Source organism: Netta rufina (assembly GCF_964035555.1).
Source record: "Netta rufina genome assembly, chromosome: W".
Taxonomy (NCBI): domain Eukaryota; kingdom Metazoa; phylum Chordata; class Aves; order Anseriformes; family Anatidae; genus Netta; species Netta rufina.
Window position 1 is genome coordinate 7,280,712 of NC_140139.1, and position 24,407 is coordinate 7,305,118.

Genomic DNA, 24,407 nt, shown 5'->3' on the forward strand with positions numbered 1-24,407 from the left:
AGATGAAGCTCTTCTCCCTCCCCTGCAAGCATCAGGAGCACAGGGCTGTGCTGCTGGACGGAGCAGGGAGGGATATGTTAGGAGGCAACAACCACAGCAGGATAGCCCTCCTAACAAACTCCTTGTATACTAGAAACTTTAAAATAACACACAAATAAACAAAAACTCGTTGACCCTTAGCACCCTGGAGGGCTCTGTTTCAGATTGCTGAATAGAAGCTGAAGTTGCATATGCATGTTTAATGTAACACAAGGCGTGTGCTGCGGAAAGCATGCTTTCTTCTAATCTGGTTCCAGACAGAAGCATCCAAACAGAAGCCCCTTTCCCTATCCCCACTGAACTGCCTGGTGTATGCGAGGAAACCCCTGAATGACAAGGCCTCTATCTGCTCTTAAATGGAGTTGTGACTGGCTGCAAATGTCCATACGCTTTTTTTTTGTTGTTGTTGCCTTTCAACTTAGTTGCCTAATGTTAGGCACCTATCCCCAAATTAAGCATCTGTTCATAAAAGGTTTTCCTAAAAAGGTGGAGGTAGTAGCTAACTCAGGCGATGCCCATTAAGAGAGGTGCATCTGCAGATGGGGAAGGAGATGGGATTATTCAGCCAGTGAGATGTTTTTTGATTGCTTTTTTAGGGACTGGAAAAGCCCCTGAATTCTTGTATTGTCAAGAAAAAAAATCCAAACGCACTGTCAATTTTTGGGTTAATATTCCCCCTAAGGTCTTGATTGTCTAAGTGATTGTGATCAGCATCTTGTGATTTCTCTCTGTTAAATAAAGCTGGTGATACTTCCAACCTTACAGGAAAACATTGGTTTGCCATGAAATTAGGCTGGTTGGGTGTGTATCCCAGGAGCCAGAGAAGGGTCTAAAAATGGGACTTTTTCTTTGGGTTATGTTATAAAAAGGGCTAGAGAATCTTTTCCTGTGTAGTGACTTTGCAGTGGGTACTGGGACAAGGTGACCAACAGCTAGTGATGTATGGATCCAGTGCCTAAACACAGGTATGTGCTTTGCTGTAGGCACCCTGAGGTATCCTGCCCATCTATCAGCTGTCTTTCAGGAAAAGTGTTGGGTCTCCCTTAGGTCCTGTTGTCTCTAACTTGTCTCAGATACTCCAGGTGTCTAAAAAGGCTCCTTTGCTTGGACAAAAGAGTCTCTCCCTGTACCTTGGCTTCCCATTTCTAATGTAATGATTTAATACAATTGCTTTAAATTTTAGTTTGTTTCTTTCTTGAGAACACTTTTAGAATTTAAGATGCTTAATACTGAATCACCGAAGGAGTAGGCACAGCCTTTTCTGCGTCGTATTTTTCAGTGTATTTTTGGGGAAGAGGAGGAAGGGTAACTTTTGCATATCATCTGGTCTTCCTGGAGCTTATGGGATACTGAGGTCACTGAGTGAGAGACCCCACCACACCTGGCCCTCCCAAGGTGTCCTGAAGTTTATCTGCCTGTTTGTAATTCTTGCCACTGAGGGTCAGCTCTCTGCTGTGCCCTGGTGTTGAGCAATGGCTGCAATTTCTTCTAATCGTGCCCTTTCCCTTCCTCATCATTTAGGGCAGAGCGCTTCCACTTGGCTAAACTCATTAACCACTTTAATGTTGTGGTCTTCTTTTCCATATAAAGTAATCCTGATGAAATCTTGTGACTCTCCCTCTGTTGCCCAGCAGATGCTGAGAGTATTTATTTTTCAGCTGCAGACAGCAAAAGTTGGGGGGGGGGGGGGGAAGGTGATGTCTTGGTGCATGTCTGTGAGAAAGTGTGTAAATATGATGGGTTTATGGGGACTCAGTTGTCTGTGTTATTGTTTGAGCTCAAGCAGCATTGTGTCCAAACCTAGAATCTCAGCCCCTTTCTGCCATGGGGACTTATCAAGTTTTATGAGGTCCTGATAAGCCCCAAAAAAACTTTGGTGAAGATCTGAAGTGATCCAAATGATTGCTAGAAAAGAACCAGGGTATCGTGAGGACCCCGCTGCTCAGACTGTGCTCAATCAACCTGATGGGTTGGCAGTGAAAAGGAGTTGGCTGGACTCAGCTTATTTCCCAAACTGCTGGCTGTAGGCAAAGGGAGGCTGAGGGGACTCTGTTTCTCTGGAGATCTCCCCTGGACAAAGCGCAGTATGGATGTTGTGGATGCAGATGGAAATATTGCGGGTGGGTTGTTGAATTCCTGGCAAGTATTTGCTGGTGGTTATATGGACCAGTTGCCCAAATGTGGGTAAGTTATACCTGTAGGTCTTCATTTTGCCAAAGCTAGCTACACTAGAAGCAAATTAGCACTATCTGAGGAACATTAATGCTGGTATATGAGCTTTGCCTCAAGCCATTCCAGTTTGGCAGTTGTGCTCCCTGAACATGATTGATTTGTTCCTGTTCGTGTATGTTTATGATAACATACATAACATTGGGCTAAAATAACCTTTTCCTTTTCAGTCTGGTTTGTGCATATTCCCATTGTGTTCTACACACCTTGGTTTCCTTCTGCCCCTGTGTGACTTTCCTGATGCAGTGATTGGAGAAGTCTCCTTAGCAGCTTGGGAGCTACTGTCTCATGAAAGGGCATCTACCAGCAGTGCAGGATGAGTCCACAGGTTTTCCTAATGCCCTTTCTTGCCATGCTTCTCATCATAAAACATCTTGTTCTTCGGTTGTTCAGATTGTGGTGATATTTTTCTTGCCTTCTCTCTTGTAGGGAAAAGACATCAGAGATGTGAAACTGCTCATGAGTTGTGGTTGCAGAAAAGGGAAAAATGCTCAAGTGAAAGACTCGGATCAGGTCAGTCAATCTGTACTTTAACTAGTAGAGAAATAAAAGAATATGTTAATATTTGATTTGAACTGTACTATTGCATATTGGGGTTTTTGTATGCAAATGGACTCTGGCATGGTTGTGTTATAAATGGCTCAGTCTTCAAAATAGGACTATAATCAAAGTTTACAATTTATTAAAGGAATAGAGGTAAGCAAACAGCGCTGAGTGCGCCGGGAGTCTCTGCTCCACCAAGACGCACACCAGTTACATCAAGCAGCTGATTTTTATGCTCCTAGGCTAATACATATTCACTACTACTTCTAAAAAAAAACAGGGTTATTATAATTAGTTTCTGGAATCCAAACCCTCCTACTGGAGCATGCATATCAGTCTCCGGTGGTCCCTCTGGAGGTCTCTCGTGCTGAAGGCTCATAGTCTTCCTCCCTCTTGTCCTTCTCCTTTGTCCAACTTGGCTGTATGTCAGAGACTTGTGCAGCATCCTCTGCAAGCTTTGTCTTTTAGTCGTTCTTCAGCTTTCCCCTTCTCCTTAATCTCCTGGCCAGATATCAGAGACTTGCATAGTGTCCCATGCAATAGTCATAATAGTTAGCAGTTATTCTGAACCCCCCCAGATATCAGAGACTTCAAGGAAAAGCCTACATTTCCCTTCAAGCTCTCTATTGACACAAATTGCTAAAACATTCCTTTGCAAGGTACAAGAACTATATACATTAACCACTCTGTTTTTCTTAGACTTGTGGTTATACAAGGGTATGTAAGACAGAAGGTCACATTCATCATACCATGCGGCCCTAGCATTGTTCCATATTGACACGAATCAGATGAACACGTTTCACAGTTGACAATGATACAATGTTAATGTTTTTGCATTTGTTATTTGTAAGAAAAAAACTTTTGAGCAAGATCAGGGTTTCATTGCACTAGGAGCTGTGAATGCCCTAGCTTGACTTCACAGAATCACAGAATTGTCTAGGTTGGAAGAGACCTTCAAGATCACCTAGTCCAACCTCTGACCTAACACTAACCAGTCCTCCATTAAACCATATCATTAAGCTCTACATCTAAATGTCTTTTAAAGAACTCTAGGGATGAAATTTCCATCTGGTTTATTTATTCATGTTTATTCATCTGGCTTATTTCCATCTGGTTTGTTTATTCATGAATTCTATTTCTTTATAATGATACACTCCGGGCAATGCCTTTCTTAAACATTGTTGCACTTCCTTGCTGGCTAAATGCACGCAACCTTTGGTCTCAAAGTGTAGCTGCCTGGACGTGTGATTGTTACAGAGAACGCGCTAGAGAAACATGCCATTTGTTGCATGCTTTTGTTCCAAAGTGACACCATCAAAAGAACATTTCTTATTGAGGTTACTCATGATAGACATGTAAAAACTTGTTCACAAACTGAAAACTGATGGCTAGGTTCCATTATTCATTGCTTGGCCCCTTATTCTAAAATTGGTCTAATTGATGTCAGTGGGGCAACTTGCAGGGACCAGCCATTGGAAGCGAGGTGGGCTGCGCTCTGGATGACAGCCAGCTGATGGGCTCTTCTGACTGGTTTGCACGTCTTCAGACCAGCTGAGTTTTGTCCCAGTCAAAGTTTCTGGTGGCTATTGCCTTCTGGCTTTGTAACTAAAGAGAGGTTTGAATCCAGAGATCATTTGTTCCGAAGATGAAACAAAAAGTGGTTTGAGCAGAAGTATTTCATAAATACTGTGTCATCCAATATTCAGTGTGGTAGAGGGAAGCAGCTGATCTCAAATAACAGGTAACTGGTGGTGGGTTCTCTGGTGCAGCTTGTGAACAACTGTGACGAGGTATAGACCTGAAGCAAATTCAGTATCCACAAAGCTCCAGGAGCTCCAGATAATTTGTCAATGGGAAAAAGGCTGAGTTCTTATGAGGGAAAATGTTTCATTTTTCAACATGCATGTTCTTCAACCCTAATTAATAATGGTGTTCCTGAGCCTCGTTTTGTTAATACCTAAGAAGATCTGAGAATTGATCTGTCTATCCTGCGGTAGGCTGTGTTGTAAGGAATGCTGGACACACTTATAAATGCTTTGGAAGACTGAGTCTTTTTTTTAGTAGTATTTTTAAATAATGAATTCATTGTCATGCACCATACTATCAGTTCACCACTGAGACAAGGATTCATATGAATTTTAAAAGCATAGCTTCCCACTCTCACAAATACAAGCTTAATATTCTCATGTTGAAGTTCTAATGCATAAGGAGAAAATTAATTTAGAAATGAAACACTTTCACCAATTTTACTCTTGTGTTCTGATGTACACTGGCTGAATCACTCGATTTACAACAGGGCTAGAGTAGTTTCAAACCTCTTCCAGTGGAGGTGAAAAAATGAGAAGGGAACATCTCGATTGTAGGAGAGGTTTACAAAACATAATCTCTAACAAATCCTGAGCGTAGGACCTAAATCTCATTGACCACAATAATTTAATTATAGAGCATGCAATAGATTTTTGAAGGGAGAAATAATCTCAGTCTCATAATGTGGGACAGTAATCTTTGCATTTGGTTAATTTCTGAAATCTAACTTCAGATGCTTAATGATGTGTTGTCCACCTCAGTAATTTTTTTTTTTTTTTTCCTACATCAGCATAAACTATTGGGCAAATGCTTAATGCAGAGGCTGCGAAGTGCATCCATCATGCCTCTGGCAGGATGCTGCCAGGACTTCAGGGGACAGGAGGTGGGTGGATGGGGAGGAAGTTTGTACAGGAGGGTGGGTGGCAGCGTGGAACATTTGTCTGTGAATGCAGGACCTCAGCTCAGCTTATAAATTATCCCCTGGGCCTTGTAGGTAAACACAGATTTCTATGGTGACATTGGTTGGAAAAGGCAAACGTTTGCCAAGGATTGTAGGCTAATCTTTCAGGGCACTAATTGCCAGAAAACCAAGGAGGCCTTATTTTAGGAACAGATTGTTTCACTTTGTGAAGTGGAAAAACACTGCACTGGATTTAGTTTTGTTTGCTGAGGTCTTTCCCTCCCTGCCCACAGTCTCAGATTTTAAAGATTTACCTTCATAATTGTTGGGTGAAGGGATGCAAGACACGGACTCCTGATGGCTCTTGAACAGGAGACCTTTATTGCCTTTGTTCACTACTACATATATTTTCCCCATAGCCCCACACACTGTCCACGCGCCCGAATCTGTCATACAATTGGTTAGAGACCCTCAGACACACGCCTCAAGCCAACCACTGCCCAAAGCTCATCTTTAACACTGTAGCCAAGTTACTTTATCTCAACCTTGATCAAGTTTTTGTTTCTACCGCTTGTTTCCTCATTATCTCTAATTCAGGGACGTGTGAAACAGCGCGAAGCCACCTGCGAATTCCTTTCCCACAATTCCCCCTTTTTTATTTTCAACCAACCAAATGCTTTCTATAGATTTTTTTATCAAGCACCGCAGACATTGCAATAAGCAAAGTACAATAAGCAACAGGGTGAAAATCACAAGCAAAATTACAATTGTAAAGTAGCATGCCTACTAGAATCTACATCAGTCAACAAGCCACTAAGTGCTAGGGACGTTGCTTTGCAGCGATGCTGCATCTCACTTGCACAGCACAATCACGCAAAGAGGCCTCTTGCACTTCTCATTCATACCACAAGAAAATATCACTTAAAATAATTTTTCCGTGTCTTCAGGAGGTCCTTGTCTACTCCCGTGGTGAGTGGCTGAGAGTGGAGACCCCTCCAAGGAAAATGCTCTGGGTGCACCTAGGGGTATCCGCTCCATAGTCGAGCAGAGTGGCTCCTGGCACAAAGAATGATGCTATTATAGTTTTGTATAATTACACCAAAGAGATGCATTGCAATAAGGAGCAAGTGTGGTGTTGACCATTTGTTTCATGATTTGGTGTTTGCCCGAGCAATTAAACCTTACACATGCTGTTGCTGTTACACATCCCAGAATATCTAATTCCTGTGGTTCTAGGGGCGCTTGCAGCAAGTAGACAGTACAGTTTTTGTTATCTGCTGGGTTCCCCACCAGACATTTTGCGAACAGGTCGTTAGCACTGGCCAGGGACAGGCACATCGATTCTTGTCCTGTCATGTTGGCAAGGGTGACCCAGATGTTGCAGCGTGGTTGGATGGAGACCCGGGGCTGACAATAACCAGTGACAGCTGAGATTGTGAGGGGGAGGCCAACCATGGCCTTACCCCCCTTGCTGGTACCCATCTTGGTCCGTGACCTGTGGAGACACAAGCATACCCTTGACCCCAAGTTATTAGAGGATGGGGTCCCTCCCAAAGACCTGTATTTAAATTTTTTACCATAATTAAGGCTTGCTCTGATTGTGGCACCCGTGACAGCATGGAATTCATACTTTTGTAATGTTTTATTATGGGTGGTACCTCTTTGTGAGGAAAGGTTAATGATAGGTGAAGTGCCTTTCCCAACCTGTTCTGTGGTGTTTCCTGGGTGTCTCCCCCTTTTTGTTTATTTAGCAGTGTTTTCAAGGTGCAATGTGTGTGCTCAACAGTGGCTTGACCCTGTGGGGGAATGAGGAATGCCTGTGATGTGTCGGATACTCCAAGTTTGAAAAAAAGGTTTGAAGAGAGTGACTACCATAGGCGGGGCCATTGTCGGTTTTTATTTCCTTTGGGATGCCTAGCGCTGCGAAAGTGACATGGCAGTGAGCCTGGACATGGTGACTAGTTTCACCCGCTGCAGCTGTCACCCAAATAGCATGAGTGAAAGTATCTACCGACATGTGAACATATTTTAAGCAACCAAATTCTGGAATATGCATTACATTGGTCTGCCGTAACTGTAGGGACAGTAGACCTCTAGGGTTTACTGTTAAAGACAGGGTCGAAACATGTTGTTGACAGTCAGGACATGTTTGGAAATCAATTTGGCGTCAGTGATTGATATAGTGTTTTTTTTTGCCAAGACTTTGGCGGATTGATTGAAAAAGGCATGGGATAACTGTGCTTGCTCCAGCATCTTAGGCACCAGGGCGGTCAGGGTCATATTAGTTAGCTGGTCAGTGCGTGCGTTACCCTCTGCAGAAATACCAGGTAATATGGTGTGGCTCTGCATGTGAATAATAAAATATGGGTGCGCTCACTGCTCTACCAAAAATAACAGCTCCTTAAATTTAAGAAACAAGTTTTCCTTTGGGATATGTCTCAAATGTGCCCTCTCAATGCGCTGAGCGACACCCACAGCATGCTGCGAGTCTGATACAATATTCAAAGGTACTAGGTTTTTCTTTCTTTCCTCCTTTCTTTCCTCTTTTCTTTCCTCCTTTCTTTCCTCCTTTCTTTTTTTTTTTTTTCTTCCTCTCTTTTCTCTCTCTCTTTTTTTCTTTTTTCTTTTTTTTTGTTTTCTGGCTGCAAGGAGCCCATGTCCTTGACCACTGCATTGATTCGTTGAAAATCATGCAGTAATCTCCATTTCCCACTCTTCTTCTTGATAAGAAACACTGGTGAATTCCATAGGCTGTTTGTTGGAACAATATGTCCTTGTTGGAGTTGTTCTTGAACAAAGTCCTGCAGACTACTGCTCGGAAAAGAATCAATTGAGCAATTCTAGTTCCCTTTGGTATTGACAGTGGTGGAGGCCGTGTCCAAGCCATAGCTTGGATTTGTCCATTTTAATCGGCATCAATTATCCCTGACAAAACAAATAATCTGGTCAAAGTTGTACTTGATCATCCTAGGAATACACTATAGTCATTCCCAATTGGTCCTTTGACGTTCAATGGAATTTTATGAATGTGAGTACCCCATAACATGGCATCTGTTACTGTGGAGACATCCACTCCGGCACTCCTTCTGGTTCTTGCTGAGAGGGTGTCCACGGTGATAACCGTGGCAGCGGGGCTGCAGTGCGGAACTCTACTCTACAGTGGTACTCCATGGGCTGCAGGGGGACAGCCTGCTTCACCATGGTCCTCACCACAGAATCACAGAATCACAGAATTTTCTAGGTTGGAAGAGACCTCAAGATCATTGAGTCCAACCTCTGACCTAACGCTAACAGTCCCCACTAAACCATTTCCCTAAGCTCTACATCTAAACGTCTTTTAAAGACTTCCAGGGATGGTGACTCCACCACTTCCCTGGGCAGCCTGTTCCAGTGCCTCACAACCCTTTCAGTGAAGAAGTTCTTCCTAACATCTAACCTAAAACTCCCCTGGCTCAACTTAAGCCCATTCCCCCTCGTCCTGTCACCAGGCATGTGGGAGAACAGGCCAAACCCACCTCGCTACAGCCTCCCTTGAGGTACCCATAGAGAGCGATAAGGTCGCCCCTGAGCCTCCTCTTCTCCAGGCTGAACAAGCCCAGCTCCCTCAGCCACTCCTCGTAGGACTTGTTCTCCAGGCCCCTCACCAGCTTCGTTGCCCTTCTCTGTACCCGCTCAAGCACCTCCATGTCCTTCTTGTAGCGAGGGGCCCAAAACTGAACACAGTACTCGAGGTGCGGCCTCACCAGAGCTGAGTACAGGGGGACGATCACCTCCCTAGACCTGCTGGTCACACTGTTCCTGATACAAGCCAGGATGCCGTTGGCCTTCTTGGCCACCTGAGCACACTGCTGGCTCATATTCAGCCGACTATCCACCATCACTCCCAGGTCCTTCTCTGCCTGGCAGCTCTCCAACCATTCCTCTCCCAGCCTGTAGCTCTGCTTGGGGTTATTGCGCCCCAGGTGCAGGACCCGGCACTTGGCCTTGTTGAAGTTCATGCAGTTGACCTCAGCCCATCGGTGCAGCCTATCCAGATCCTCCTGCAGAGCTTTCCTACCCTCAAGCAGATCGACACACGCACCTAACTTGGTGTCATCTGCGAACTTACTGAGGGTGCACTCGATGCCCTCATCCAGATCATCGATGAAGATATTAAAGAGGACCGGCCCCAGCACCGAGCCCTGGGGGACGCCACTAGTGACTGGCCTCCAACTGGACTTGGCTCCATTCACCACGACTCTTTGGGCCCGGCTATCCAGCCAGTTTCTAACCCAACGAAGCGTGCGCCAGTCCAAGCCAAGAGCAGCCAGTTTCTTGAGGAGAATGCTGTGGGAGACGGTGTCAAAAGCCTTGCTGAAGTCAAGGTAGACCACATCCACAGCCTTTCCCTCGTCCACCCAGCGCGTCACTTTGTCATAGAAGGAGATCAGGTTCGTCAGGCATGACCTGCCTTTCATAAAGCCATGCTGACTGGGCCTGATCGCCTGCTTCCCCTGCAAGTGCTGCATGATGACTCTCAGGAGGATCTGCTCCATGAGCTTTCCTGGCACTGAGGTCAAACTGACAGGCCTGTAGTTTCCCGGGTCTGCCCTCCGGCCCTTCTTGTAGATGGGCGTCACGTTTGCTAGCTGCCAGTCGATTGGGACCTCCCCCGATCGCCAGGACTGCTGATAAATGATGGATAGTGGCTTGGCCAGCTCCTCTGCCAGTTCCCTCAGTACCCTTGGGTGGATCCCATCCGGACCCATCGACTTGTACACATCTAAGTGCCGTAGCAGGTCACCAACCAGTTCTTCATGGATAATGAGGGCCACATCCTGCTCCCCATCCCCTTCCACCAGCTCAGGGTACTGAGTATCCAGAGAACATCCGGTATTGCCGCTAAAGACTGAGGCAAAGAAGGCATTGAGCACCTCCGCCTTTTCCTCATCTCTTGTAATTAAGTTTCCCCCCGCATCCAGTAAAGGATGGAGATTCTCCTTAGTCCTCCTTTTTGTGTTGATGTATTTATAGAAACGTTTTTTGTTATCTTTAACGGCAGTAGCCAGATTGAGCTCCAGATGAGCTTTGGCCTTCCTAATTTTGTCCCTGCACAGCCTCGCTACTTCTTTAAAGTCCTCCTTAGTGGCCTGCCCACTTTTCCAAAGCTTATAAACCCTCTTTTTCCTCCTAAGATCAAGCCACAATTCTCTGTTGAGCCAGGCTGGTCTTCTTCCCCGCCAGCTCGTCTTTGGGCACGTGGGGACAGACCATTCCTGCGCCATTAAGACTTCCCTCTTGAAGGGCGCCCAGCCTTCCTGGACTCCTCTGCCCTTCAGAACCGCCTCCCAAGGGACTCCACCAACCAGTGTCCTGAGCAGCTCAAAGTCAGCCCTCCGGAAGTCCAATACAGCGGTTTTACTGGTCCCCTTCCTGGCCTCGCCAAGAATAGTGAACTCCACCATTTCATGGTCACTCTGCCCAAGACAGCTCCCGACAATCACGTCCTCCACCAGTCCTTCTCTGTTTGTGAAGAGAAGGTCTAGCGGGGCACCACCCCTGGTAGGCTCTCTAACCAGCTGCGTCAGGAAGCTATCTTCCACGCTCTCCAGAAACCTCCTAGACTGCTTTCTCAGGGCTGTGTTGTGCTTCCAGGATATGTCAGGGAAGTTGAAGTCCCCCACTAGTACAAGAGCTGACGATTTTGCAACCTCTGTCAGCTGCCTGTAGAATTCCTCATCCGTCTCCTCATCCTGGTTCGGCGGTCTATAGCAGACCCCGACCAGGACACTAGCCTTGTTGTCCCTGCCGATCCTAACCCAAAGGGACTCAACCTTGTCATTCCCAGCCTCGAGTTCCACAACATCGAAAGACTCTCTAATATAGAGAGCCACACCACCACCCCTTCTATGCTGCCTGTCCCTTCTATAGAGCTTATAGCCAGGCATTGCAGCACTCCAGTCATGAGAGTGGTCCCACCACGTCTCCGTGATGGCAACCAAGTCGTAGCCTGCCTGCTGCACGATGGCTTCCAGCTCCCCCTGTTTGTTACCCATGCTGCGTGCATTGGTGTAGATGCATTTCAGCTGGGCCATTGCCTTATCCTCCGGCCTTGCCATCGTTCCCCCTAGCACAGCCCCAACAATCCTAGCCTCAGCCCCATCCCCCTTCCTACCTAGTTTAAAGCCCTCTCAATGAGCCCTGCCAGCTCCTGGCCCAGGATCCTTTTTCCCCTTAGAGATAGGGACCCGTCTGCGGTCATCAGGCCAGGTGCTGAGTAAAGTGCCCCATGATCAAAAAACCCAAGATTTCTGCGTTGGCACCAGCCCCGGAGCCACGTGTTTAACAGGTGGGCTTTCCGTGTCCTCTCTGAACCCCTCCCTGCCACCGTAGGGATGGACGAAAACACCACCTGCACTCCCGCTCCATCCACTAACCGGCCCAGTCCCCTAAAGTCCCTTTTGATAGCCTTGAGGCTTCTCTCTTCGATGTTATCACTGCCCGCCTGGACTATCAAAAGGGGGTAATAGTCGGAGGGGTGTACCAGGTTAGGAAGCTTCCTGGCAACGTCCCTGACCCTGGCCCCAGGGAGACAGCAGACTTCCCTATGGGTAGGGTCAGGCCGACAAATAGGGCCCTCTGTTCCCCTAAGAATCGAGTCACCAACAACAATAACCCTCCTGTCTTTCTTGGTGGAGGCAGTCCTGAGGCGCGGAGTTGACCTCCTCGCCCCAGGCATCCTCCTGGGAACATTTGCTACCTCTTCCTCACACACCGGCCTCTCAATCCCTAGGGCCTCAAACCTGTTGCGTAAGGCCGCAGGGGACCTCTGCTCCAGCACCTGGATCACCTCTCCCCCTCCTTCTTCACTGACCTTGGTGCCTGCAAGGCTGTTCCTCACTCCTCTCACTCTCCCAGTTGGTATGAAGCGCAGCGTTTTTTTTTTGTTTGTTTTTTTTTTTTTTTCTTTCTTGGGGCAGCTTCTAGATTCTTTTCACAGAAGCCACTCCTATGGCCCCCTGCTACCAAAACCTTGCCACGTAAACCTGCTACATGCCCCCCGTTGCCTCTGTGAAAAGCATATTTAAGAATAATCACAACATACTCCTACTTTACAGTCATCATAATCTTCACAAACTTCACTTACATTCAAAAAGAAAAAGAATTCCTCACACCAAAGTAAACATAACATCATCACAACACCGACGAGGTGGACAATTTACACACACACCACCCCTCGTTCCTTTACCACACTAACATGAAATATATTCTTCACAATTGCTGCTTTCTTAAATTCTTCACAACTATTACATTCATAAAAAAAAATCCAGTCCATGTTTTGCCCGTTACTTCTCTCAACTATCATCCTTATCTCAAATTCCTTGAGCCTCATGTTGGGCGAGTAAAAAACATAAGAAGTTATCATGGATTTGGAGTAGGAGGTTTAGAGAAACCAATCTTCCAGCAGTATTGGACAATAAATGGCACAGAAACTATAGTAATGCTGATTGTACTGGAGCAAACAATTTGTGAATAGCATATGCCAACAGAAATATACCTGTACCAGCAGCCCTTTTAGATTGTAGCGATGATTCCCTGAAACCAAGTTTGAAGAAAACTGCAGTCATATCCACACCACTTGACACAGCCAGGTAGGAGATTCCTAGATACTGATGAAATTCCAACATGGAATGAAACCCCTACAGCACCATATTCTTTGAAAACTTTTTTCAGCTGCTGGGATTTATTGAGTTTATTGTTTTCACTGCTGAGATCTGTGGCTCTCACAGGAAACAGCAATTGGCCACTGCCCAAAGTTCATCTTTAACACTGTAGCCCAGTTACTTTATCTCAACCTTGCTCAGGTTTTTGTTTCTACTGCTTGTTTCCTCATTATCTCTAATTCAGGGATGTGTGAAACAGTGCGAAGCCACCTGCGAATTCCTTTCCCACATTTGGGATCTTTTTCTTTTCTTTATTACTTTTTTTTTTTTTTGGTCTTGCTTTGTGTTTTCTCTTAATGCCATTGCAACTTTCTGTGAAAATTAAACTTTATTTTCATTTTCTTGAATGTAAACATAAACAGGTGTGTGGTTTTTATACCATGAGCTATATAAAGGATTGGGACTAGCCACCTACATTCTGGCTGAAGTTTTGGAGAGCTCTGTTGCTGATGATTTCATTTACTGCTATTTCTCCAATGTGCCTCTGGAAGGGAAGACACCTTAAACTCCTTGACTTATGGTCTGCATCCCTGGGCCTGACATCCAGAAGCACCTATCTGTATGGTGGTTTCCAGGGTGCCAGTCACCAATGAGTAAATCCCAACCCTGTCATCGTGGAGGGTAGAAGCCCAAACAGGCTCACGTAGGGCTGGGATTTCCCAATAGTCACAAGGAGCTCAGCTCTAAAGTTGGATTTTCACCAGGGCAGGAGAGGGACCAGTGGTCTGAGTTGTGGTGTAATGACGACATAGACACCAGGGTTCTTTTAGGGTCAGTAACTGCTACTACTTTATTGATGACATAAATTCAACTCTCTCTTATTGAGGGCATAACTTCATCCCTAACTCTTATTGAGGGCATAACTTCATCTTCCTTATTGAGGACAGGCTCCCTTCTTATACCATTCACCCCGCAGCAGTACTAACTAACTATTCATTGGTCAACAACTTTGCCCGGCAATAGCAAACACCCAGCAAGTTCCATGTCTTAACAGATGGAGAACAAGGATGGAGAACAAGCAATCTGAGATAACAAGGTGTCTCCTGAATCACCATTCTTTGTTCCCTCTAAACTCTTTACGTTCCTGATGGCCTCATTGTTAAGAGTCCAATGTTATCACCAACTGTTGAGGGATTTTTGAAACAGCAAAGATCCCCTGGCTTGCTGCAGCTGAGCAAACCAAGCTACCAGGACGACTATGAGAAGTTCCCATGACAGTGTTCCCACATCACCCAATTGAGGAATTTAGAGAAATATTGTTGCCAGCAGCTAGCTTCAAGGACGGGATCTACGTGACTGCTAATCACAAGGGGGTTGTTTTCTTGCAGGTGGGGTTGTTTTCTTGTAGTTGTTTGTCTGAGTGCTTTTGACCAATAATCTTGTGTGAGACACTATCCACCCCTGTTAAGTTCACTATAAAAGTCAGGCTATTTGGGTAATAAAGGGAGAGCATGATCTGACCATACTGGTGTCTGTCGTGCTTTTGGCCATTCTTCCTGCAACAACCAACCATGGGGCTTGACCCCCATGGCCACACTCCCACACTAAGTTGCATGGCCTCCCAAATGAAACCCTACAAGCAGAGATGAAAAGCTAAGCAGCGTAATATAAATACCACAAAACCTTTGGTAACTTCCAAAGGAATACGGCTGAGCACACTAAAGCACTGGATTCCCATCCTCTATTTTCCTTCTGTGCCATGGATGGTCTTGATGAAGCATTGGGTTGGTGGAATGGGATGACTGAGAGAAGTCCCAAAATAAGGCTACCTCTTGGCAGCAAAACCCCAGTGTCCTTGGCTGCCATTGGCACCACTTCCAGTAGTCTGTGTGTTTTGTGGGAGTGAAATTCATCTGTGCTCCAAGGCCCAGAACCAAATCTCTGCACTACAGACATCCTACTGTAATTGTAAGGTTCATATATGCTCTTCAGAGTGATTATTAGTTTCCCAGTAATTTATGCCTCCCCGTAAATTATTATACTGTTGCTTATTATTTGAGGTGCGTTGTTGCATAAGAATGGCAATCCTGGACTTGGTTTTTCTTGTGCGAAACAGTATATTAACATAAAGAAGGAAAAATGGTTCCTGGGGAATGATTTTGTCTGTGTCACTTCTGTACTTTCTAAGGAAAGCAAAACATCATTTAAGAACAGGGGAAAACTGTGTGGGATGACAAATAGTGTGTGTATTAAGGGTACACACAAGGCTGAGAACCAGAAGTAGCAAAGAGCTCCATATTCTCAACACATGCAGCTTTGCCTTTGTGGGGTTTACTTTTATTTATTTTTCCCTGCTTCTCCCAAATATTAGGCAGCTCATCAGTGTTTAACTGCTCTTATCCTTTGATTTTATTTTTCTTTTTTGCTTAACTTTTCTGGTGGCTTGTGTGAGTTCAAGTATTACTGAAAGCTTTGGTCCTCCTTGTCGTTCTGTGTGTGTGTTTTTGGTTTTAATATGACAAATTCATGTGTCCTCTGGAAACAGTATCCATGCTGCAAAGTAATTATTTAGTGAGTGATGGATCCAGTTCATGTTGGCAAGGATCAGATTAATCATTATTAATCGTGACCCCTCTGACAGTAACCTCATCCCTTGCCCAAGTGCTGTTCTGTATTAAGAAGTAATGTCTGTTAAGGGATGGTTGGGCCTCTGCTCTCACTGCAACAGCACAGGGCTCAGGACTGCTGGCAGGGGGCAGAGGAACTCGGTTCAAAATCAAAAATAGCTGCACCCAGCCCACACTCCAGAAATGAAATAGGCAGCTTCCCTTGGGCTTCTTTGCCTCATCTGAGCGTCCTCCTTTCCTTTCCTTTCCTTTCCTTTCCTTTCCTTTCCTTTCCTTTCCTTTCCTTTCCTTTCCTTTCCTTTCCTTTCCTTTCCTTTCCTTTCCTTTCCTTTCCTTTCCTTTCCTTTCCTTTCCTTTCCTTTCCTTTCCTTTCCTTTCCTTTCCTTTCCTTTCCTTCAAAGCCTCCTGAGAGTTTACCTCCTTCCAAAGGTGGAATTTAGTGCTGGGGATGAAATAATCTCTTTCTTTTTTGTTTGTTTTGTTTGTTCTTTTTTAATATATATATTTATATATATATATATTTTGCCTGCTCTGATTTTTGTTGTTTTTAGTTTTAAATTTGGGTAGATCCCAGTGCAATCTAAAGCATGTGGAGGCCAGATCCTTGTGGTCTATTACCAAGGATAAGATTTTAATGTCTAAACTAGTGGCTGCAGCAGGTTTCAGCTCTGGGACGAAGCTCATCCCAAACAGTCCACAAAACAGACACCTTTTTGAGGATTTCTGGATTCTTTGAAGAAACAGTTCACTGTTGAGGTGTGTGGTCAGGTTCATGTTGGACGCAAAGTGGTGAGAAGTTCAGATACGTATATCCATCCTTACTGATCGCGACACCAGAGATCTGCTCTGTCAGATATATGACAGTAATTTAATTCATGTTTATTCTGGCTTTCCTAGCACTACAAGTTCTTTTCAGTAAGGTAAGGCACTGCTATGAGTGGCTGTCATCAGAATTTCAGCAAAAGGACAATGATTGAAATATTGTATTGAAACTAATCATCTTCCCAACCCCCACGCCCCCCAAAGTCACCTTACTTCTTAAATCCAGGACAAAAGCCTTTAGAAGAGAGCAGGGAAAGAACATCCTTTGTCTGTCTAGCTCTTTGGTATCTGGAGGGTAGCAGTAGGAACGTGGAGCAAACCTGCCACACTCTTTTGATCTCTGCCAATGTTGTTGTGGGAGTAGCATTGTTTAATGGTTGAAGAAATTTATTGAAGAATAAAAGTAACAGTAAAGTCAAAGGGCCCAATACAAATTATCTGGTAAACTGCTATCAGATTTTATATACTCAGGGCTACTGGTAATTTCCCATCTTAAAAAACATGGGGGGAAGCTCAAGGGGAGGAAAGGAGGGTAAAAAGTATATAAATAAACCTACCTCTTTAAATAGCTAACTGGCCTGGCCTAAACTGTGTCAGAGCTAAGTTCCTTTGACAGCTGGCGCTGCCAAGTCTGTTGAGGGTATAGCAGGGGGCTGAGACCAGGTTTGGGGAATCTGCCTTAGCTTCAGTGGCTCTACCTTGCATTCGTCCACTTGTCAGCAAGAAATGTGCTGAAGCACAAAACGAGGGAGTGCAAAGGCTCCCACTGCCATACTCCATCTGAGCAAGTCTGGATCACACCCCCATGATTAATATTTCTCTCTGCTAAAAGGAATAAGAGCAGTAAAAATAAATGAAAGCATTGGCTAACAGTTGGAAATACACAGGTGGAAGAAAGGAGAGAACTGGGGGAGTAAAGGTAAGCCTATGTCTCCTGCTCTGAGTTAATGGCAGAGATTTAATCTCTTCTTGAAAAATCATTGGAGTCTGCATGGGTTATAAAAAGAAAAAAAGAAGAAGTAAAAAACAAAGAGAGAGGACATTAATTGTCTGAGGTGTCTGGGCAGTAAAGCACCCTTAAAAATATCTCATTTATTGAATGAAGCAGGCTAGGTGATCCTATAAGAAACTTAGGACTATAGGAAACTTTACAGGATCATCCAGTCCTTTGAGATCTCAGGCAACTTCCATGTTATACCACTGATTAACACATCCCTTTTGGCACTGGTTAAAATGCAATTATCAGAAGTAATCCTTGTAGTTCTGTCACTACACTCATCCCACCATTAGTCTTTTACTTTCCAAAATACTCACATAATCACTGCATCTTGTTCCTGCCACTGGATTAGGTCTTTTTACCCCTAATGATATGAGCATTAGTCTCAGCCAGGTGGGCTGACTTTCCTTTTCCATTCACCCATCACAATTCTCTTGTTACTGGCCGTGCTGTAGGGAGGAAACAGGCCCACTCGGTGAACCAAAATGCTGGAGAAAATTTACTCAAATATAGTTTTTTAACTGATAATTTCTTCCTCTTAGTGGCATCTGACCTGAAACGAGAAGTATTTGAATGAAAGACTCACCACCTCTGATTTCTCTGGACCTTCTAGATTTCCAGAGCAGTTGTGCTTTGGTAATTGCTGGATCTAGTGCTAAGCACCTGCGTTCCTGGTGGCTGTGGAAGTTTTTTGCTTTCGTTCATCTGTTGTGTGGAGTGAAAGTAGTTGTGAAATGGAAGTTGGATGGTTAAATCCCCATTTTTCAAATTTATGTAGGTTTTGAAGGGATAGTGTTATAAAAGAAACTTCCTAAATGTCAGCCTCTGAACAAAAGAGGTTATGGGTGTCCTTTACAAGTTCAGCCGTAATAGGCTTGTGTTGCAGCGGGTTATACCTCCCTCCATACAATGCCATTGGTAAGCTGACATTTCTAATGACCTTTTATAATCACCTATTTCCTTTTCTCACTCGCTTTATGAATAGTCTTCTACTTAGTTTAAGAGTTTCCTACCTCATGGTCTCCTCTTACAGTTCATGTTCATTTCAAAATGGGTTGGGCTTCCTGTACCACAGTGTAGCCTGAAGTTCAAGAGCCTTTCCTTTCTACAGGAAAGGAGGGGGGAGGACCAAAAAACATGTAGTGCCCTTTTGCAAGAAAGACTTCAGAAATGACAGACAGCAAATTGCTTTTTATTCCTTCTGAGGCAGTTCTGAATGCATCCTCTAACACAGTATCCGGCCCTTGCTTGAGATGTAAAACTTAGGGCTCTGACCTCCTCTAGTGAGTACTGACCCCATGACACTTTCCTGCCTGAACTGGAGTATGAGAGTCCTGGCGCTGAGATTTTGTCCAGGTTCTAATTCAAGAAATGTGTTTGCCAACTTGACTTGACTCCGCGCCTTCGGTGGTATACATTATTCTTTGTTTCCTGCCTTCAATTGCTGTGTACTGCCACCTTGCATTGATGGGTCCTTTGTTCCAGCTTGGAGTTAGGGGCGGTTCAGTGGTGGCTGAAGGGAAGCTATGCGGTTTTGAAAAGCAATTTGAGAGCCCTCTGAATGGAAAGTGCTTCACACGTGAAAAAATGAGTGTTATCAATTGTTACCATCAGACTCAAATCCTGAAATGTGAAAGGGTCATTTATACTTGTCAAATGCAAACATGGAGTGTGCTAAAAGAGAACTAAAGCAGCCAAAGAAAACATTGTCTCCGTGTAATTTCAGGCTTGCAATCCAAGGGAGCATTAATAACTATTTTGTTGCCTTCATTAATCTTTCTATATGAACGGAGATGGAGAGAGTTGGAAGTGAGAGACTGCACTGCTGAACCTCTCCAAGTGGTCCCATCCCTCCCGGTAGAAGCTAAGAGGAGATGCAATCAGGGCAGGGAACACAGGCAGGTGAATTGGGAAAAGGTGCAAGTGAAGGTTTGGGCTGATCCGTTTGATTGCAGTTGACTCAGGACTATCTTTCCACGTCAGTCTTTGTTACTCTGCTTGCATTTGCTGCCTTTCCCACTCCGTTTTGTTCCCATTTCCCTTTAGTGGATGCCAACATGTGAAGACACCATGGCAGGGTCAGTGTCAGTCAGCCACCTTTAGGATGACAGCTGCCATGTGAATCCATATCTCATCTCCTTGGAGGTTCATGCAAGCTGAACGTCCTGCACAGAGCTGTTGAGAGCTGTGAGGCTGAGGTGCAAGGAAAGTGCAAAGGCTTCGCAGAGGGTGGCAGATGGAGAGAAAGACCTACTCATTGCTTAGGGCATTATGCTGGCAGCTTTGTGGAGCACTTCATGCTCGTTGCGGCGTGGGTGCAAAATGCTACCCGAGCAGAATGGTGGCAGTTTGCACCCCCCCTTTTTACTCTCATTGTATCAGATTCAATGTCAAGACAAGATGAAATTGAGGTCCTCCTAAATCTCAGCAGATCATGTCTCTGGAATTGTATCTAGTATGGTGGTTCTGCATTCAGCAAATATCCAGTCATGACATCAGTTATTCACACAAAACTTGTTCACTTGAGTTTTCTTAGCATCTCATGTGATGGCTATTCCAGATTTTCTCATGGGAGCCCGTTCTGCTATTGAGTTGACCATACTGATAGAAACATTTTTTGCATTGCTCCATCTAAACACCCTTTTGTTTGTTATATCCTTCTGCTCTTTGTTATATCCCATTTAGTGAGTTTCTTGTTTGAGCGTATGTGTCTGGATTGGTGAGAGACAACAACAGCCTAAGGTGTATATATATACCTTGGGTTTAAAGTTTCAATATGTAGGTCAAAAGCAGTTTTGAAAACAATACCTTCTGGAAGCCACTCAGAAAACTCTGTCAAATAAAGCTATAACCAAAGTGGTCTTTGTAGAAGAAGAAAAAAATCCCTTGTGCAGGGGAGAAATCACTCAAGCTATACTTTGAAAGTTTTTTACAGCAGGTGGGAGAAGTGGTTTGGTGTCTACTGAGTCAGCTTACCCTTCGGAAATGCTTCTCCAGTCCTGCCATCTACCACAGGTAGACGTGATTTAATTCCCTCAAGACCTCAGCTGTCTTTGTAAAGCAGGGAAAGCAGCACATGAACCATTCAGGTTAAAGACTGTAGTAAGTACTCAGATATTACAGTGACATAGGCCTTACCTGAGATAGGTTAGCACCAGCTTGAAATATAGCATGGTTCCTAATAGCATCACAACAGAGGGATGTCTTATTCTTCTTTTTCAGTGTTGTATCTTTAAAAGAACCAGACACAAATCTGATCTGAAGTACAAGGGGGAAAAAGCCATATGATTCACTGTATGAGTAAATTCCACTGCAACTGGTTTCAGCCTGGAGAATGTATTCACAACTGGGCTATATAAACCCTCAAAACCGAGACAACATTGCTAGAGCAGTGTAATGGGATCGTTCTGCTGTGGCTCATGGGCACACTTTAAGTATCATCAGTTTAGTCTACAACTGGAGGCTGTTAAGTGCAAAACCATTTTAGCAACTGCATCTTACATGCAGGAATGATCGAATATTCATGGCTTTTCTTTTGTTGGGAAAAGAAGGAGAGGAAAATGAAAAACCACAGGAAACCACACTGTCCTTCCACAAGTAGTTTAGTATTTTTGGAGGGCAGCTGAATCAGTCTGGCAGCTGAGTATTGGTATAGGCGACCAGGAAATCGGCTCTCATTTTCCAACGCTGATCTGTTCTACAAACTTAGCCAAGTTATTTCACCTTACTTTTCCCTCATAGTCTTATCTGCTCAAGGATGTGAGTTGTTTGTCAGGGAAGTTATTTCACTCTGTTGTTGCAATGGGTTAGTCTCTACCTACGAGACACTGATACCGAGCAAGGGACAAGCTATGTGGGACAAGGCCTTGTGTTTTCTCCCACGAAGGATACCCATTGTGAATATTTTGGTAGTCGATGCCAAGCTCTTTATAAAGAGCTCAAAATATTTTGGAACCCAGTGGGAAGTGCTTGCCTGACCCCAAAAGCTGGGGTCAGGAAAAGTGATAAAATTAACTGTCCCAACCCAACAGCCTTCTCAACGTGCCCTGGGCTGTCTGATCATTTACCTGCTATGGAGCAGCCATGGGAAAACATGATGTTGAGGTGGTGTTAAAGTCTCCATTTGGATGGAGGTGCTAGGGAACGGAGGCTCTGAGTTGAACCATGGCTATGTTCACATGGAGGTTGGTTGAAATCTCTCTCTCTCAACACCCTCCCTAGAGGTCAGTGGTTGTACTTGGAAGACAAGGGAATGATTCCTGATGAATAACAGCCCGCAGAAACTTTTATATTCTCTTTTTATTATTGTCAAATTATGCTGAAGAGGCTGCAGTGTGACAAAACTCAAAAGCATCATTTTCAAGAAGCTGCTAGGATGAAGACAAGGCATTTCAAAATCAATACTGAAGCTTGTATTCCAAAGAGCAAATGGGAGAGTCATTATAAGCTGCTTTGTTTCTCATCTCTAATTCCCCATATTCATAACTTAAGCCCTGTCATTTGGATTTATCCTCTGTGGCCTGCGGTGACACCAGGAAAAGTCCTCCTTTTTAGTTCCATGGCAAAAAAATAACAACACTGCAGGGTAGGATCATATCTCCACAGAAGTTTAGGGCTTAAATGCTTTACGTTGGGCACCAGATTCTACTGTCTTCTCCCCCTTCCATTTGTTCCCCTCCTCTCTCCTCTGCTGTTATACATCAATCATCCACTTTTCTAGAGGCTAGAATACAAGCAGTGTAATCCCAGAGTGAAAGGATGCTGATAGAGCCAATCTTGCACACGATTACTGCTCTGTCCTCCTAGATGCCATCGCTGGTCTAACAACAGGCTTTTGCTGATGGCTGTGTTTCAGCTAGGCTGAAGAAAGCAGTGGGGACGGTAATCTAAAAACTCAGCTCTGCGATCGTTAGGTGATGTGTTGTATCTCCATCCACTTCTCTTTTAGGTGGCTTCCTAAATTTCTCTTTCATTTATTACTTCTCGCTTTGTATTCTCATGACATATACAGCATTACACATGCACTTGCCTCAAATGGCAGTATTTTTAATTGTGACCTGGAAATGAACCTCAGACCTGACTCAGCCAACCCAGCTGAACTTTTCATAACACATAAAGGATTGGTGTTGAATTAACTAATGGGCTTGGAAATGAGAAAGGCTTCCTGTATAGGCTGCTGTTGTTGTTGCTGGAAAAAATACCCCAGGGTCAAATGCTATTCTGTTAGGTGGCCTTAGAGGAGGTGGCATTACTCACCTCCAGAAAACTCCTACAGCAGTATAAACAGGAGAAGCTGATGCACAGCAGTTGACTTCTGACAAGCCCAGGCAGCGACAGCTTGTTCCAGCAGCACCGTCTCCCTGCTCCCATCTTTATTGAGCTGGACTTGAGAACACATGATATTCTGCTGGCAAGTTTGGGAATGAACTTTGTTGGGAACCCAGTACTTTCTCTCATCTGCTATGCCCTTATTAAACCCCACCACTACTTCTCTAACTCCCCTCTGGACTTTGAATTATGCTGCAGTGAACATAGCATATGTGAGTAAGAGCTTAAGGTCTCTCCCACTTGGGTGGTCCCATTAAGAAGACCAGGTTTGCCTTTTTGGCTGCAGAGCCATTCCAAACATTGCTGCTATTTTTCTTCCTCCAGAATTTCTCACCTGCCTTTTTTTTTTTTTTCCCCCATGCCCAATCTGTTAATACATGTTTTAACCAGTTAACTTTGGAACTGAAATATTAACTGCACAGGAGGCAACTATTTTGAAGGTTCATAAAATACATATCAGAGCTGGGAATATAAAATGCTCCCATTCTGTAGCAGATAAAATGGATAAAGTGCTGAGTGAAAATTGAGAGAGACCCAACTTAAACCTTTGAAAATCACTGCCAGTTCCAACGTGCTGTATTTATTTTGACTTGGGAGGCTCAATCTAGTCCAGATGGGCTGGCAGCCCATCGAAGTGTTGATCCTGGCATTGGAACATGGCATTGGGGTGGAGGTGTTGTAATGTTTAAGTTCATTTCTTTTGAGGCAGGCAGGACAGTGTGGCTTTTGTATCCTCAGCTGCTTGCTGGGTAGGGTGAGTGGAGGCAGTGCTCGACGTGCTCCAGGAATTTGGGGATGGGGGAATATGCTTTGGCAGGGTGCCTGCAGTTACTTTTATGTGACTCCACAGGGCAGAGAGCCAATGTCATCTGCAGGGCTTTCAGCTTGCCATCTTTAACCCTTGCCCTCTCAGCACCTGATAACCTGCTCAGCACTTTCTTTTCCCCTCCCTCCACTTCTGCATCTTCTCTTGCTTGTCTTGTCAACAAAATTAATAGCTTAGCCATTTGTCTCAAAGAAACTTCACTTTCCTCTCCTGGAGCTCCATCTCCGCCGATTGCTGCTGCATCCTAGCAGGTGGGGAAGGCTCCTGCACCCTCCGCAAGCAGTCCCCGTCCTCCCCGCTCCCCCCGCCTGCCTCCCTGCCAGCAGCAGGTTTGCCAACACTTTGCACGAAGAAGCTGCCTCTATAAAAATAAACCATGCTGAAATCTGAGAGACAGAAACCACACCAACCTCACACTTTATTATTGGTAATGACAACCTATTTCATTTCCATTTGCAAACAGTAACCCGCATATGTTCCTTACCATGCGGTCCTTATCCCTGTGCCGTTTTCTGCACAGCTTCAGGTTCTCTGTGCCTGTTGCTCGGTCTGCTTTGGGGTTTTCTTGCTTTGAGCCACAGACACCCTGGGCTAAGGGGGAGATGCCTGCTTCGCAATTAGAGTATGGAAAAAGCCTGTTAAGTCA

General features: G+C 44.7%; 1 protein-coding gene across 3 annotated transcripts in view; it reads left to right on the top strand.

The window, feature by feature from the left end:
• Positions 1-24,407, top strand: part of SETBP1 (SET binding protein 1) — a 401,006-nt gene that overhangs the window by 65,959 nt on the left and 310,640 nt on the right. For all 3 annotated transcript variants that reach the window (XM_084304399.1, XM_084304398.1, XM_084304400.1), the window contains exon 3: positions 2,698-2,781. In XM_084304399.1, coding sequence (XP_084160525.1) covers positions 2,698-2,781 — 84 coding nt within the window. The remainder of the gene's footprint in view (positions 1-2,697; positions 2,782-24,407) is intronic.